At 37.1% G+C, this 15,707-nt stretch overlaps 1 protein-coding gene across 1 annotated transcript; it reads right to left on the reverse strand.

Moving 5' to 3' along the window:
- Positions 1-1,455: 1,455 nt before the first annotated feature.
- On the reverse strand, positions 1,456-9,082 carry LOC145765204 (transmembrane protein 163a-like). The gene is made up of 9 exons (XM_082576987.1): positions 8,945-9,082; positions 8,491-8,557; positions 7,556-7,699; positions 7,188-7,231; positions 5,791-5,882; positions 5,189-5,288; positions 4,866-4,986; positions 3,425-3,566; positions 1,456-2,965 (listed from the first exon to the last, which is right to left on the reverse strand). The coding sequence occupies exons 1-9, from the start codon at positions 8,963-8,965 to the stop codon at positions 2,905-2,907; spliced, it is 792 nt and encodes a 263-aa protein (XP_082433113.1). The 5' UTR covers positions 8,966-9,082; the 3' UTR covers positions 1,456-2,904.
- Positions 9,083-15,707: the final 6,625 nt, after the last annotated feature.

The following is a 15,707-nucleotide window of genomic DNA, read 5'->3' on the forward strand; positions in this document are numbered from 1 at the left end:
GTACACTCTATGTATTCCATGAAAATGTTAACTCAGGTGTCCGCCAGGTGTCCGCTCAGGTGTCCGCCCCGATAGCTCAATTGGTTAGCGCGTCACTTCTGGAACGAAGAAGCTTCAAGATCAAGCGGCGCTGGTTCGACTCTTGGGGTGTGCGCTTGAGCAACGCACGTTAAGGACTGCTCTCCATTCAGCGGCATCTAATGGATGGAATTGTTCGCCGGCAACAAGACTTCAACAATCGGAAACTTCACTCTGTCAATCTCGGTGACCGGGCCTGCGTCAGTGATTCAAAGCCTCTACAAGTATGCGAAACTGCCAGGATTAAGCTCTGCAAGAAGCTTTCCCAGTCCGAGGATAAAGATTCAATCAATCAATCAACCACGACCGGGGAAATGCAAGAACCCATCAGCGTACTATAAGTTTGACAATAAAAAACGTTGTTATAACAAAATACAGTGGACTCAAAACACATGTTATTTAACTAAATGCCTGGTGAATAGCCTTTCAATTTATTTTTGCATGTTACATGAAATCAATTAGGGGTGTGTCAGAAAGAAACAAACATATGTCTCAATGTGGTTTTGGCATTCAACCTTAATTGTAGCTTTCACTAGTATCAAATTTATCTTAATTGTGTAAAAAAATTCAGTGTGGAAAATGAACACATTGATAAGCTACTATGCTGTATTTCATTGCAATTCACTTTCATTGCAAATTGTTTTGAAGATTTTTAAAACAGGCTAAAATTTTTCAAACGAGCAATTGTAACGCTCAGAAAACTGCAGTAAGATTAATTTGAGCTTTTCGTGTTTTTCAAAGCTTTTGTAGAAATACCTTTTGATTCCAAAGAAAACTTTGTTCTTCTACGATAAAGTACAAACGAGTTTCTTAATTGAATTTTTCATGAGAAGAACATTAATCGTCCCACATTCTTCATGCTTACATTGCATTTTCAAACACTCAGCTCTTGCAGTAGAGTATGGAAAGTTTAGAGTATTATAGTTGAGTTTAGGGGGAACTTGGCACATCACTCCAAAAAACACAAAAAAGTCTTTAACTCAACCAGGTAATAAACCTTGTTTACTCAGTTACTTCAATTCATTTCTTCTGACTGAGTGATTATCAACAATGAACATACCTGAGCCAGAAGATCTACAGCAAACTCTGAAGAGAAGGGGGCATTTGATTTTATGCCCTTTACAAAAATTTTTTCACTTAATTAAATTATATGCTAACAATAAAGTTATTTTTTTCCGGTGTTATCTAGAGATGAGTGGTAAAAGAGGTTTTTTAGTCTGATCAGTTTGTACGCTACTCGTGGTTTAACAAATTTAAAGATAAGTTCATTTTGGCTCTACGGCGTGCGATGATTTGTTGTTATCCCATTTTAAAGCACTTTTTTATAGTTGAGTTACGTAGGTATCTTTCAGAAAACACACAGTATTTGTTTCTAGGTCTTTTTTTGTATTTAGAAACAAACAAATAGAAGAATATAGGTATAAGCACTAACCAGTGATATGGTATCACAAGAAAGATAAAAAGCCAGTTGAGAAGGAATTTGCGGACAATGTTTTAGGATGATGCTGTGATTTTGAAACTATATTTCAGTTAATTTTGGAGTTTTTTTTAAAAAAAGAGAAACATTTGACTCAAAATCTTTCAAATTGATTTGTGGTTGTGGTATGGAGGATACTGTAACATAAAACGAAAATACGTATACCATGGAAGTTCAATCTTTGGAGAAAAAACGTAAATCAAAAAAATGTCGCTTGATCGAACTGAAGCTAAGTGTTCGTACCGTAAATTTTTTTTATAACTTTGTTATTATGTCATGTAGGCTGCAATGTTTGTTGGTGTCCAAATCAATAGAAAAAAAAACAACTGAAGTATTCGAATTCATCATTTTACTGCGCACTAAAAGTACGGCTTTCCTTCAAATAAGGGTTGTAGTTGTAATAAACGGAAGTGGAAAATAAATACGAAGCGGTCTTCTTACAGTATCTTGGTGCAAATGCAACAAATAAAAAGACATACAAAAAAAAATTCTAATGCAAAATTACAGAAAAAATAAACACTTTTCAATGCTTGTGTATTAACAATAACGTATATAAAATATTTCACGATGCAACACAGCACATGAATTGATGCTACGTATGTTAAAAGGATAGACTAGAAAATTGGTAAATATTTTTATGATTTCAACTGTTTTATTGTATCATTGCACAACTTTAATATTTTCTTACCGGTCGGCTAGCAAGAGGAAAACAAATAATCAAAAGGCATAGAAAATTTTATTATTTCATTCCGTGGAAAATTTGTTTTTGTTATGCTGCTAGGTGCTAATGTAAAATTGTTTGTTCTTGTATATATCAAATCAAAAAGAGCGATACGTTCCAAGGTATCATTGCGTTGAGAGCATGACGTACGATAGAGTCACCACGAACCGGTGTGAACCAAACGTCTGAAGAATATTGCTACCTCTTAATAAAGTTTAAGACAAAACTTCACACCACTAGCTTCTGGTAGTACAAAGCAACGCTTCTAAGATTCAGAATAATTAAAAAACTTTAAGTGCAATTATGAGCTACATTAGCTACTAATAAAAAGAAACGTTCTCTACATGTCGGTTTTCTGTGATTTGATTTAGGTTTTTGTTGTTGTTTGGTCTTTACGAAAAATGAAACAGGGAAGAATGGAACGTCAAGCATTGCAAAGAACTATATTGTGGTTAACTTGGTTTATATTCAACAAACCAAATCTTTTACTTGAATACCTATAACTTATAGCTTATTTCAGCTTTTCTTGTTCTCTATAAGAAATCATCTATCTATGCTTCTACTTTCTTTCTATCAATACAACGGCGTTTGGACAAGTGGCTTCCATGTAGGCTTTTACTAAAGTTCGTTATTTGGTTTCTTCGTATCCATTCATTCGTTGCAGTTTACGAACGTGTTTGATCATCAACCTGCAATGTATCAATACCTCAACAAAAGATTGATAAGAATAACACTGGAAATATGTTGTTGATTCAATTCAATACAGTCAGCCTCACACAACAAAAATTATATTTCTAATTTTTTTTTATAGGTCAAGATGAAATATTGTTGATTGAAACCAACAAAACATTCAGGTCTACCGTGTATAAATTGTAATTAATAAAATGAGCTGCTACTTTACTCAACTGTGAATTAAAGTATACTACGTTTTTATCTCAAGTAGGATACATAAAGTTTAAGTGGCATAAAAGCCATTGAAATATTGTCTACATAACCATTTGGCGATTATGCAACAAAAACTTTTATTTAGGGCTACATCAGTTACATCATGCTGAAACATAATTTTCAAATTCTTGATAAATTACGTCTTTGCATTAGGCTTAAACTGTGTTTTTTATTTTTTATTTTGCATTTCTCATACTATTTACCAAACTCCATAAACTAAAAGAAGTCCTGTTGTCACTAAGCCAACAACATCATCAAGGAACCAATAATAAGGGTTGGATTCTGTCACCACAGATTCGATGATCATAGAAACTGCAATAATGCCTCCCACAAATGAATCAACCGCTAAAAAAAAACAACCATCGTAAATTGTTTCCAAATTTTTACGGAGATGCATTATCAATATACGTCAAAAAGATGAAGCCTCTTGTTTGATCGAATTTATCTTAAAGCCTCCACTATCCCAGAGGTGTGACATTTTCTCAGTAGATTGAGGCCTTTGAACTCTGATTGTTTGAAGAAGTACGATCTAATTATACAAGATTGCATATCGTTTTTCAGCAGTTGAGCATTTTCAAAAAACTAAAGTCGAAAGTAGGTTTAAAGGGCGGGGAAACCCAAATTCACTTTTTGCGAGTTTTTTGTTTCAGCGTGATGTCATTGTGTACAACATGCGTTTTAGCAAAAAAAAAATCCAAATTTTGTTTCCCTCGTCTCGCTAAGGCCGCTTTTGTTTGATACCCGTTTGCGAGGTCTCGCGCGCATCAAGCTGTGATTCTGTTCGCTGTGACGTCACAAGGTACATATAGTTGTGGCCAAAACTTTAAGACCAGACTTGATTTATGACGATTTTTGCATTACTTCAAAATACTGCATCATATATTGTTTCAGTTGCATCATCTTTATGCATCATCTTATATCTGATGCAGTATTTTGAAGTAATGCAAAAATCGTCATAAATCAAGTCTGGTCTTAAAGTTTTGGCCACAACTATATGTACCTTGTGACGTCACAGCGAACAGAATCACAGCTTGATGCACAACGAGACCTCGCAAACGGGTATCAAACAAAAGCGGCCCTAGCGAGACGAGGGCAACAAAATTTGGATTTTTTTATTGCTAAAACGCATGTTGTACACAATGACATCACGCTGAAACAAAAAACTCGTAAAGTTAATTTGGGTTTCCTCGCCCTTTAAACACTTCCGAACAAAGTTACGTGTGGAAATACTATTCAGCCTAAAAAGCTGTGTCGCTTTTAATACATTACAAGTCAAAAAGGAGATACGGTACATTATTAGTTGAAGCAGACAAGGTGATTTTCTTACTATCTTGCAACAAAAGTTTTTGGATAACAATGGTTCCAACAAAATATAGAAAACAAATCGTGTGTGTGCCAAATGCAAAAATAGTTAAAAAATACAGGTGAAAAGCACTTGGTCTTCAGCATAAAAAGGCTGCTATTACTGTAATCTATCAAGGCAAAATCTTTATTGTCCGAAGGAATCGAAGCCTTTATCAAAACAGTATAAAACATATATCGTTGGTTCACGTATGAAATAAAAAATTTTTGAATATTTTCACACAAAAAATTTCAAATTTAACATTTTGAGTGCAGCACTCAATCAAATACAAAATCACCCACCATCTGAAAACACAACCCAGGAAGACAGTTTTTTAGCAATGACAGCGTTGATGCTTCCGATGATGAAACAGGTGACTGCAGATGCTATCGATGTTATCAACAGTATACGTTCACTTGCTTCCTTCAAATAAAATTGATGGGTTAGCTTGGACTTAAAGTGTGATAAAAAATTTGTTATTTGACTGAATATTTGTATGGTTCAAACATGTAGTCTACATCTCTCATCACATTTTAATACACAAGTTTCACAAGTAAATACAAGCTTATTGATGTATTTTCAGTAAAAAATTTACATTTCTCGGAAGATTTTTTGAAATACTTACAGACATGTCAACAGTGTCACCCTCAATTAAACTGAAGATGCATTTGGCTGCTGTGGCGACAGAGGAACAAATGATTAGAATTCCAAATACGATGCTTCCTCTAGAAACACGAAACAAGAATAAATTCTCAAGTTTTCATAAAATTTTAAGTTCTGATTATTTATTTTTAAACTTATTTAAAGTCCTGAAAAGTAATAATTTTATAATCTTAATTAATTAATTAATGTTCAACATTAGTTGCTGCTGCATGTGTAAATTGTAACAGGTAAAAGAAATAGGTTGAACCATTGCAATAATGCTAAAAAGAATTCGAGGAAAATTCTGAACCGTAATATTGTTTTAACAAGTTATCAAATCCAGATTTCACATGGAAGGCCACTTATAAAGAGAGTAAGAGAGTAAGACGTATAGCAACCAACAAGTAATCTACAGTACTTCATTTACTTTCATTTTGATTCATTGCAGAAGATTGCATTTCTTGAGAAAAGCGGTTCCAGAAAGACGTTTAAAAATGCTGGTTTTAAAATTGAATTGTTGTTTAAAACGACACTCTACAATTACATCATCAACTTCTAAACGTGTGCATCAGGTGGGATACTTACATGTGCTCCTTTTTGTGAGAGAAAATATCGTCGGAACTATAAAATCTCCAACATACTACTATGGACGTGAGAGCATCAATAATGGCGGTGAACTGATAAAGACAAGTCGTCATTTCAACAGCAGATAAAAGTTACAAATACATTTATAAATTGTGAAGCCCGACATTTATTTTTTAACAGCAAACAAAATTATTAAATTATACTTATTTTTACTTAATTATACTTACACTATATTGTTACTTTTTCGCCTACAAGCTAGCCAAGCCAAATTTTATTTTTATGATCAATATGAATCGAAATTAACTCGCTTATAATTCTAGGATATTAGGAAAAAACAAATTCAAAAATTTTATCCAATCATGATGGCACATTGTCTATGTTTTTAGGAAATGTGATTTTATTGCGCGAAGAGTCACCATAAAATAGTTTTCATTTTCGGCAGCCTTTAGCCAAGGTGCTTAGCAACTTTACCAACACAGGCCATATGTGTCATAAAATCAGTTACAGCACAATATACGCAATACAGTAGGTTGGAGAATAATAATAAAGCAAAATGCCAAGAAATTAAGTTTGAAGTTAATTTGTAGGGTCGAAACGACACGCGTCAAAAAACGTTTGCTAATGTTTGCGATCGAGTAGTCTGATATATTTAGGATACTTGAAAATACACAGTGATACATACAAGATATATACACAGTGCTAACATGCTGAAAGTTTAGAAACACAAAACTTTTAAATGTTCCTCTGTAGCTTTCCCGCTTGTAAAGTAACCAAAGACAAATTTTCATTGGATCAACGTGGCAAGTTATACACAACAACCACTTTAGAGTTTTAATCACTGTGCAGCAGTAGCGTAGCCAGGAATTTTGAAAGGGGGAGGAGGGTTGACGGCCGGCGGAAGAAGCCCGAAGGCGTGTTCGCCTAAGACGACACGTAGCGGCGGGGGGTCTGGGGGGCCTCCAGCATAAAATTTTGAAAAATTACTTTGAATTTGGTGCATTCTGAGAGGATTTTCGACAAAAATGTGGGTATGAATATTCCTATAAAATGCTGCTGTCCGGTAGCATAGCAAACAGATAAGATCATGTTTTCTTCGGTATTTTTCGGAAATAAAGCTAAGTCTCTATGACTATGTTTTCTTATTGCTAATTCCTGGCTGAGATATTTGAATGTGTGGTATTGGCAAAACTCTCTCTTTTAATGCAGTTTCGTTCAAAATTAGACAAACTTTGTTTTAGAGACATAAAGAGACTGAAAGCATCATTCTCAATATCGTGACGTCACACTCGTGCCAAAGGGGGTTGAAACCCCCAAAACCCCCTTGGCTACGCCACTGTTGTGCCGGATATTTAATAAGCTTTTAGACACATAATTGATTAGTATTTCACTACACTTACTGCTAAACCAAGAGCAGCAGAGCTATCTTCCGTTTTTGCAACAACTGTAAAACATAGAACAAAATGTAACTCGTCGTTGCCAATGTATTAGGCCTACACCAATATAGACTACAAGCGTAAATAGGAACTGAGGCTGAAAAAAATAATATTTATTGAAAACTTTGTTATATAGCTTAATTCCAAAGTGGTCCGAGCTTATTTTCTTGAGAAAAGCAACATGACCTGATTGTTCATAAAATTGTTGAGATAAGCAAGAGTAGCTTACTTTCCATGAGGCTCAGACGAAAAGTATTCAAGACTCAAAAGATATCTTACGTCAACCACGTCAGACTTAAATAAAAACGATTGCCACAATACAATGAAATTACTTGTTTCGATTATTCCGATTGCAAAGCTAGCCATTGTTGATAAAACAGCGACAACTAAGGCTGCTTGACGCCACAGGTTTGCTTCATTATTAGGTTCATTGTCTGTTTCCGTTTGGTATGTAGCATTGGTTGAATGGTCGGAATCTATGATTAGAAAGTTTTTAATGGGATTTGCATAACTACTCGTAGATTAAATTTAATCTAATTCAAAGTTATCGAAAATAAGTTATGCGATAAGGTATAGCGCGTCTCGGTTCATTGTAGGTTGAAACGTGCATCTGAAATAAGGAAAGGCTTGGCTGTAAAAAAACAGATCTTTGAACTTAGATCTGAAATATTCATAAATAGGCTATTTAGGGACCAACTCCAGATGCAAACGTTAGTTTTTAAACTGTTTTTTTTCTAGCCCGTCAATAAAATGCTGCGTCTCAAAGGTGTTATATTTCGGTTTGATGTCGTTTTGACGTTTTATGACAGAAAAAGACCTTGTGAAATTACATTGTGTTTTATTTCAATCTTGATCTCAACTTGACCAATCATATTGATTCTGTCGGTGGTTATTCTTGTAAGAAAGTATCCTTGAAGGAAAATATACAGAAGTTACCAATAGTTATATTTTCTTCTTGAGACTGCCTTTTCTAAACTAATATTCTAAAAGTTCTTCAAATATGTTGACAGAAGATCCTTGTCTGCTAAATGTAGTAACTTGAATCATCACGTATTGTGTTGTGCCTTTATTCGCTTTAATAGGCAATTTATTTTTGGTATTTATTTTATGGTAATGCAATAAAAGCAGTATATGTTTGTTCTTCACTTGTCACGATAAACACTGTGGCACTACAATGCTTTGCTTGTTTGTTCACACGATTCACGCATCAACTCCTGGTTTTGCAGAGCATACAATCAATTAGAGAAGGTGAAAATTTAAAACTCACAATATTTTACATCTTTTAGTGCAAAGTTATTCTCTTTATTTTTGTCTGCACCGTCATGGACGATATCCTGGAAGTACAAGAGTAGACGTGTAAATGCATTCGTCTAAAAGTTTTTCCAAACCCGCATATTACAAAGGCTTACAATGCAAAATGACAGTTAAGAATAGATCAAAAAGGTGCTTTAGTTTGTGGTTATTTTGACATTTTGATAGTAGGCTCAAGATTTTAATTAAGACGTGCATTGTTGAAAAATTAATTTTGTAAGGAGGTCTATAATATTAGCCTATAGTTTTGGTAAAGAGCTTGCTAAAGTTTAAACAGATTGTTCGTTGACATGTTAGTTGTATTTTAGAAAAATGTAAATTGAATTTGATACCAAATTGCACAAAGTAGCAAAATTAAACACCGTACCGAGTTTGGCTAATCATTGTGTGGCCTTGTGTTGCCAACATACCTGTTTCACAGGTTCCTCCATTCTTTGAAGTTGAGAACTTTTGAATAGGCTATCTTAGAAATAAAACATTTTTCTTCACATTTGTAATTAAACAAAGACGATTATTTTTCTTAAATCCAATAAAAAAAAGATTGAATTGTAATTTCTGTAAAAAAACATACAACGTAGTAAACACACTTCTTCAAGTCATAGACTTGCGTGACACATATGGACAGTGAACGTGACGATTTGCGTGACACATATGGACAGTGAACGTGACGATTTACGCGACACATATGGACAGTGAACGTGACGATTTACGTACATATGGACAGTGAACGTGACGATTTGCGCGACACTTGTAGACAGTGAACGTGACGATTTGCGTGGCACATATGCTACGTGAAATTTAAACATGACTTTACGTGCACAAAGTTATGCTCAAAATCGAGATAGGCTACTTTAAATATTATAGTGAGCTAGCTAAAGATCATTTAAAGATTGTTGAGAATGATAAGATAAAAACATGACTCAGCTGCCTTTGTTAATTATAGAAAAAAAAAACAGAACTTGCACGTATATGGACGGAGAAATGAAAGGTTCGGTTACTGTGCCATGTTTTCAGCTAAACTTTGATTTGTTTCTGTGCTTTGTTTTGTGTTAATTGAAATGTTAAAATTTATGTAAATAACATGATGCGTTCTAGAAGTGCAAATTAAGCTAAACTGTCACAAGATGTATAAAGTGACAATATGCTTGTATTCCGACGTAACTAAATGCCTGGTGAACGCCTCATTCATTTTTCAGTTAAAATTGATGGTTTGAGCCAATATATTGTATTAACTAACATTGATTGTACGTTTTAGTCAACTCCAAAATTTCCTTCAAATGCTTTACCCTTGCTTTTTTCATTTTTGATTAACTTACTTACTCGCTGGTTATCGTTACCTTAAATCTCTTATCCTTACCTAAACCCCATCTTAAGCGTCATGGGATTTTGCCTCTCCTCTGCCTTGCCATTCATTCTTATGCATTTCTTTTTTTTCAGATTTTGTGTATGTAGATCGATGTTGTAATTTCAATTTATGTATAACATCAGTCAGTTACTTACTGGAAAAAGGCTAACATGAGTACAGGGCCGGATTTAGCCGATGGGGGGCCCCCGTGCAAAAAAAATGTTCGCGCCTACGGCGCGAAAACCCACCTCTACGTCTACAATACCATTAATCCAGTACTGCACAGCATTTTTCAGAAACTTCAAAGGCTGAAAGAAAGGAAAAATAACACAAAATCACATTTTTTTCCACGTAGGATGGCCCTACAAAAGTCGAGGGGCCCGGGGCACCTGCACCCTCTGCCCCCCCTAAATCCGGGCCTGCATGAGTATAGCCTAAAACGTTTGTAATTTTCAGTTTATTGTCACGTTATTATATTATGTTTAAATAAATGCTGTGTGGTTGTTAGGTTTTAGTTGTCTATGGTTCAGAAAAATATCCTCTTTACCAAAACTGTATAAATCTCTCAGTGTGTTTAATTTTTTAGTTTTTAAAATAATTGTTTTGTAGTTTATTTGTAGGTTATGTAAAAAACAGTATTTAAAGCATCCGCTTGCACCTGTTTTTATCCCTTTGAAAGCTTGATCATTGCTTAAAATTATCCTCCACCTGCCTGTTCTATCTAGACTAAGTCAACATCAATGCAGTAAGATCGCCAGTTCAAAAGAGAAAGCAAAACGTTGAGTCATAGCGGCTGGTTTGTTGCGAGAAATCCAAGGTCTTTCGACTTATTTCGTAGTCGTTGAATGGACGTACTGTTTGTCAAGTGAAAACGTTTTAAAACTAAGCCACTGCACTTGTTCAAACCTTTTGTTTGATTTGGGAGTTGCCTAAAAGTTCTTTATTTGCACAACAGTACGACTAAGACATGTGCTTGGTTACAATAAGGTAATAGCTGTGACGTAAGCATAATCCATCTGGCCTGCATTGATGTGATTACATCAATAATGCTCTACCATTGTAAGCAATCACTTGCCAAGCAGCATGCTACGGAGTACAACATAATTTTTCGCTTTTAATACATTTTCTGAGCAGTAGCTTGGTAAAAAGTTAGGTTGAGTCCCATACTTTAATCCAAGCATCGGGAGCATAAGTGGGAAATGAAAAGATAAGGATACTAAGCCTTCTTACTCTAACGGGAGCAGGGTGGCCTGTTTCGGCCGCATTTCTTTCAGCAACTGCGCCCACTAAATTTATTACATCCTGGGTGGAGGCGAGCGGTGTTTTTCAACAACCAGCTTAAGCCCGGAGTCAAACCAGGATTGCATGATTGGAAAGAGTGCCTTATCTGCGGCGTCATCCAACATTAGCGTGGTCTCTCTCTGTAGGTATCATAGCTGATGCAGCCCTCGATGTACAATGATGTTCCAGTTTGATCGATCTCTTGCGTCTTGCCAAATTTTAGTAAGGTTACTGATATGTGGTTGAAAATTGTGCAAAAATGTGGATCTTTGAGCAGTGCCGGATTAAGGGTCTGCTAGCCTGTAAGCACATTTTATAAGTGGCCCGAAAATCAGGGTTGTCAACTAAAAAAATAGAATTATCAGTGTTGCTAAATCATTGCAACAAAGATCGTTGTTGCAACTATAACACAGGGTACTGTGCAAAAACTTGGTCATATGCCTAATTGCCTAACTAAATAACAACTTTGCTTGTTATTTGGAGGTCAGTCTTACGGAGTAGATCGCTTTCAATACACAAACGTGCCAGTGTACTAAGACGTTGTTGACACATTGTTGATCGTTTAACGTCTTTAATTCGCTTCAATTGTGAAAACGAGCGTTTTCCCGAGCAATTCGTAGGCTTTAGAGACAAGTACATTAAGTGCTACTTCAGTGTTCGGAAATGCATTATAAACACCAGTAGTGTGCAGCATTTTAAACATCTTCTGGGCACTTGCTGTTGTTTCATCGCATCTTTGCTCTTTATAGTCTAAAAGTTATTTCTAATTTCTTAACACAACACAACGCCACGTTTGTTTCGTTGCGTCACTCAACGGAAATGCGAATTTTTAAAACATAAAAAAGGAAGTGGCAACATGTTTCAATTCGTCTTTTTTAACAATTTTTGCAACTTTTACTTCATCTGGAAAAACAGAGCTATTAAGATAAATACTTATTAGTTTAAAAAATAATTATTTTGAAAACATGACTAAATTTCTACTGATTTTAAAGTGGCTTGGGTTTTTGACTGGCCTGTAGGCACATGTCTACTTTGGCTAGTGGTTAATCCGGCACTGTCTTTGAGCTTCTTTTAACCGTTTTCCTATTATTTTTCCACTTAGATAAATCTTCAAGTTCACCTTTCCTTATGGTGTGACCCAAGAACTTCAGCTGCCGCATTTCTAAATTAGCGTGGTAGAGGACCTTAAAACTAGCCATTAAATAAGCTACAAATGAGCCAATTTAAATATTACCAAGCTGAATCAGCAAATGCGTTTGTTAAATGGCAAAGGCCTTCATCAGATAATAAGGTATTGGGAAAAGTTTTACGAAATTTTAAATTTCAGCAAATATCTTAAAATCTTGCATAGCTTTATGATGAGACTGACAAAAAATTTTTATTTGACGAACAAATAATTACGACAATGTATTGGTCAGTTTGAATGAGAGATAATACATTTACGTTTATCTGTCTTTAAATTGAACTCAAATAGAGTAGAAACTTTGCTTAACTCTAATTTTATCAACAAACATACAGGTTTACATTATTTGTTGCGTTTTATTTCTGCCACATTTGCTTTGCTCTGTTATCTCAGTGGTTACGCGCCCGGCTTAAGATCACGCGGAGCAAATTCGACTCGCGGGGTGTGCGCTTGAGCAACGCATTTCAGGACTGCTCTACATTCAGCGGCACCTAATGAATGGAATAGTTCCCCGGCGACAACACTTCAACAATCGAAAAACTTCACTCTGCCAATCTCGGTAACCGGCCCTGCGTCGAGAGCCTCCAGCCTACAAGTATGCAAAACTACCAGGAATAACCAAATCAATCCGAGGATAAAGATGCAAAACCAACCAACCTCTCTTATTGACAATAGACAGAATTTTTCAGTCGCAGTTTTCGTATTTCCGGTTGCCCGATCGAGTTGAGAAAATCGTCTGTTGCATCTTTTCCGCCAGTTGAGTAGCCCTGTTGTAGAGGCCTTGAATCACTGGCGGAAAGCATTGATTGTTGCAGTCCCAAAACCAAACAAACCGGTAACTGACCCAAAGAGCTATCGCCCCATCTCCCTATTGTGCGTCCTATTCAAACTACTGGAGCGCGTCTTACACCGACGAATGGAACCCGTAATTGACTCCAAACTCCCACAAGAACAGGCGGGGTTTAGGAGAGAAAGATCACCAGTCGACCAAGTAACCTTGCTCACACAAAACATCGAAGATGGGTTTGAGGCCAACCTGAAGTCGCGAGCGGTCTTCCTCGGCCTTATTGCGGCATATGATACGGTTTGGTTCAGGGGCCTCTCTTACAAACTGCTGCAGATAATCCTAGATAGACACATGGTTAAGTTTATTGTCGAACTCATCTCCAACCGCAGCTTCATCCTTAAAACCAGCAACGGAAAGAAAAGCCGACAGAGGCGCTTAAGAAATGGAGTTCCGCAGGGATCTGTTCTCTCCCCAATGTTGTTCAACATCTACACTTATGACCTTCCAAATACTTCCTCTAATAAATACGCATACGCAGATGACCTTGCTATTCTTTATTCTCACCGCAAATGGGAAACAGTGCAGAACACCTTGACTAAGGATATGGACATTCTATCTTCCTATCTGCACCAATGGCCCCTCAAGTTGAATGAAGCGAAGACCGTGACTTCTGCTTTCCACCTACGTAATAGAGACTCAAACAGAGAAATTAACATCCAAAATAACGGCCGGACACTTCCTTTTGAAGCCACACCCACAAACCTTGGGGTTCGACTTGATCGGTCTCTTACATACCGCAAACATCTAGAACACTTACGCGGAAAAGTGACAGCTCGCTCTGCTCTCTTGAAACGTCTTGCTGGTACAAGGTGGGGTGCTAGCCACTCAGTGCCGAGAACAAGTGGTTTAGCCTTAGTCTACGCCCCTGCTGAATACTGTGCTGCTACTTGGTGCAGAACGCCCACATTGACCTTGTCGATGTGCCAATCAACAACTGCCTGCGAACTGTCACAGGTTGCCTCCGTCCAACTTCAACTGACTGCTTCCCTGTCCTTGCAAACATTGAGCCAGCTGCAATACGGCGTCAACGTGCTGTTCTTTCCCTGTGCCGTAAAGCCCTAAACCCCGGCCATCTTCTACACACAACCATGCTGAGATATCCACCAAAGCAGCGTCTAAAATCAAGAAAGCCATTTGTACGCGCTGCACAAGACCTTCTGGCAGCCTCTGGTGGAAGCCCTAGCAAACAGTGGTGCCACGAGGCGTGGTGTGAACAATGGTCAAGCAGCACATCCCCACTTCGCCAAGTATTCAGATCCCCGCCCGAGAACCAGCTGGGCCATGGCCTCTCTAGACTTGCCTCATCAAGGCGTAACCGTTTGCTCACTGGTGTTGGACGCTATAGTGCAGACATATTGCGTTGGGGCTTGGCAGAGAGTGCTGCTTGTGAGTGTGGTGAAATGCAGACGGCAGCCCACATTATCAAGGATTGCCGGCTATACAGACCTCCTCATGGTATGGAAGGCCTAGTTTCTATCGATGACGACACCAGGCAGTGGTTAACCAACGGATGCCCTGACATATAGCGACACGAGAGAAGAAGAGGCTTTGAGTCACTGACGCAGGCGCGGTCGCCGAGATTGACAAAGTGAAGTTTTCGATTGTTGAAGTCTTGTTGCCAAGGGAATTATTTCATCCATTGATGCCGCTAAATGGAGAGTAGTCCTTCACGTCCGTTGCTCAGGCGCACACCCCAAGAGTCGAGCCAGAGTCGCTTGATCTTGAAGCTTCTTTGTTCCAGAAGTCACGCGCTAACCAACTGAGCTATCGGGGCGGACAATCTTTTAGTAGTTGGGTCTATTTTCAATATGACATATTAGATGATTTAACTTTGCTTGTGGCAACCGAAAACCACTGCCTGGGTTGCCTAATGCCTATTCCCCTTGCATCGGACATGATTGCAACTACGCAGATGCAAGGATTTTTTTTAAACATTGTGGTCCGTTTTACCCCACTATTTACCAGTTTATTTTACCGCAGACCGGCAACTTTCAAAAAACCTTTAATTACCAGTTTAGGCCAGGTCATTTCAGCAAATTATTATATTAGTGTAGCACCAATGGACTGCTAATTGAACACCAAAAACAATAACTTAAATCAAAATTTAATAATTTTTGCAACTAATTAATTGTCTCATATATTTTTGGTTTTCGTATAACAAACTAAGCAAAAACAAACTAAACCGTGTCAAATCAACAACGTTGTGTAAAAATTCTTGCAAAATGGAGCAAAGAGCAATATTGTGGTGACGGATGTTCTAGTGAAAAAAGAGCTTGGGAGATAAATCCGTTTTTAAAGACACGAAAAAAAAACGCTTTGCCCAATGGACTATTTTGTCCCACTTTCACCCTATAGGGTGTTTACACTTGTTGATTGCTTCCATGGCAAGGTCTATCAGCTTAACTACTCATTGACAACATTGCAGTATTCAAAAAAACTTCATAGCTATCCAGGTGTTTTGTCCAGAATTTACAGTTTTACTCGGAATTTAAAAACGTTGCAAAATTCTCGCAAAAA

Source organism: Aplidium turbinatum, chromosome 2, assembly GCF_918807975.1.
Source record: "Aplidium turbinatum chromosome 2, kaAplTurb1.1, whole genome shotgun sequence".
Classification (NCBI taxonomy): domain Eukaryota; kingdom Metazoa; phylum Chordata; class Ascidiacea; order Aplousobranchia; family Polyclinidae; genus Aplidium; species Aplidium turbinatum.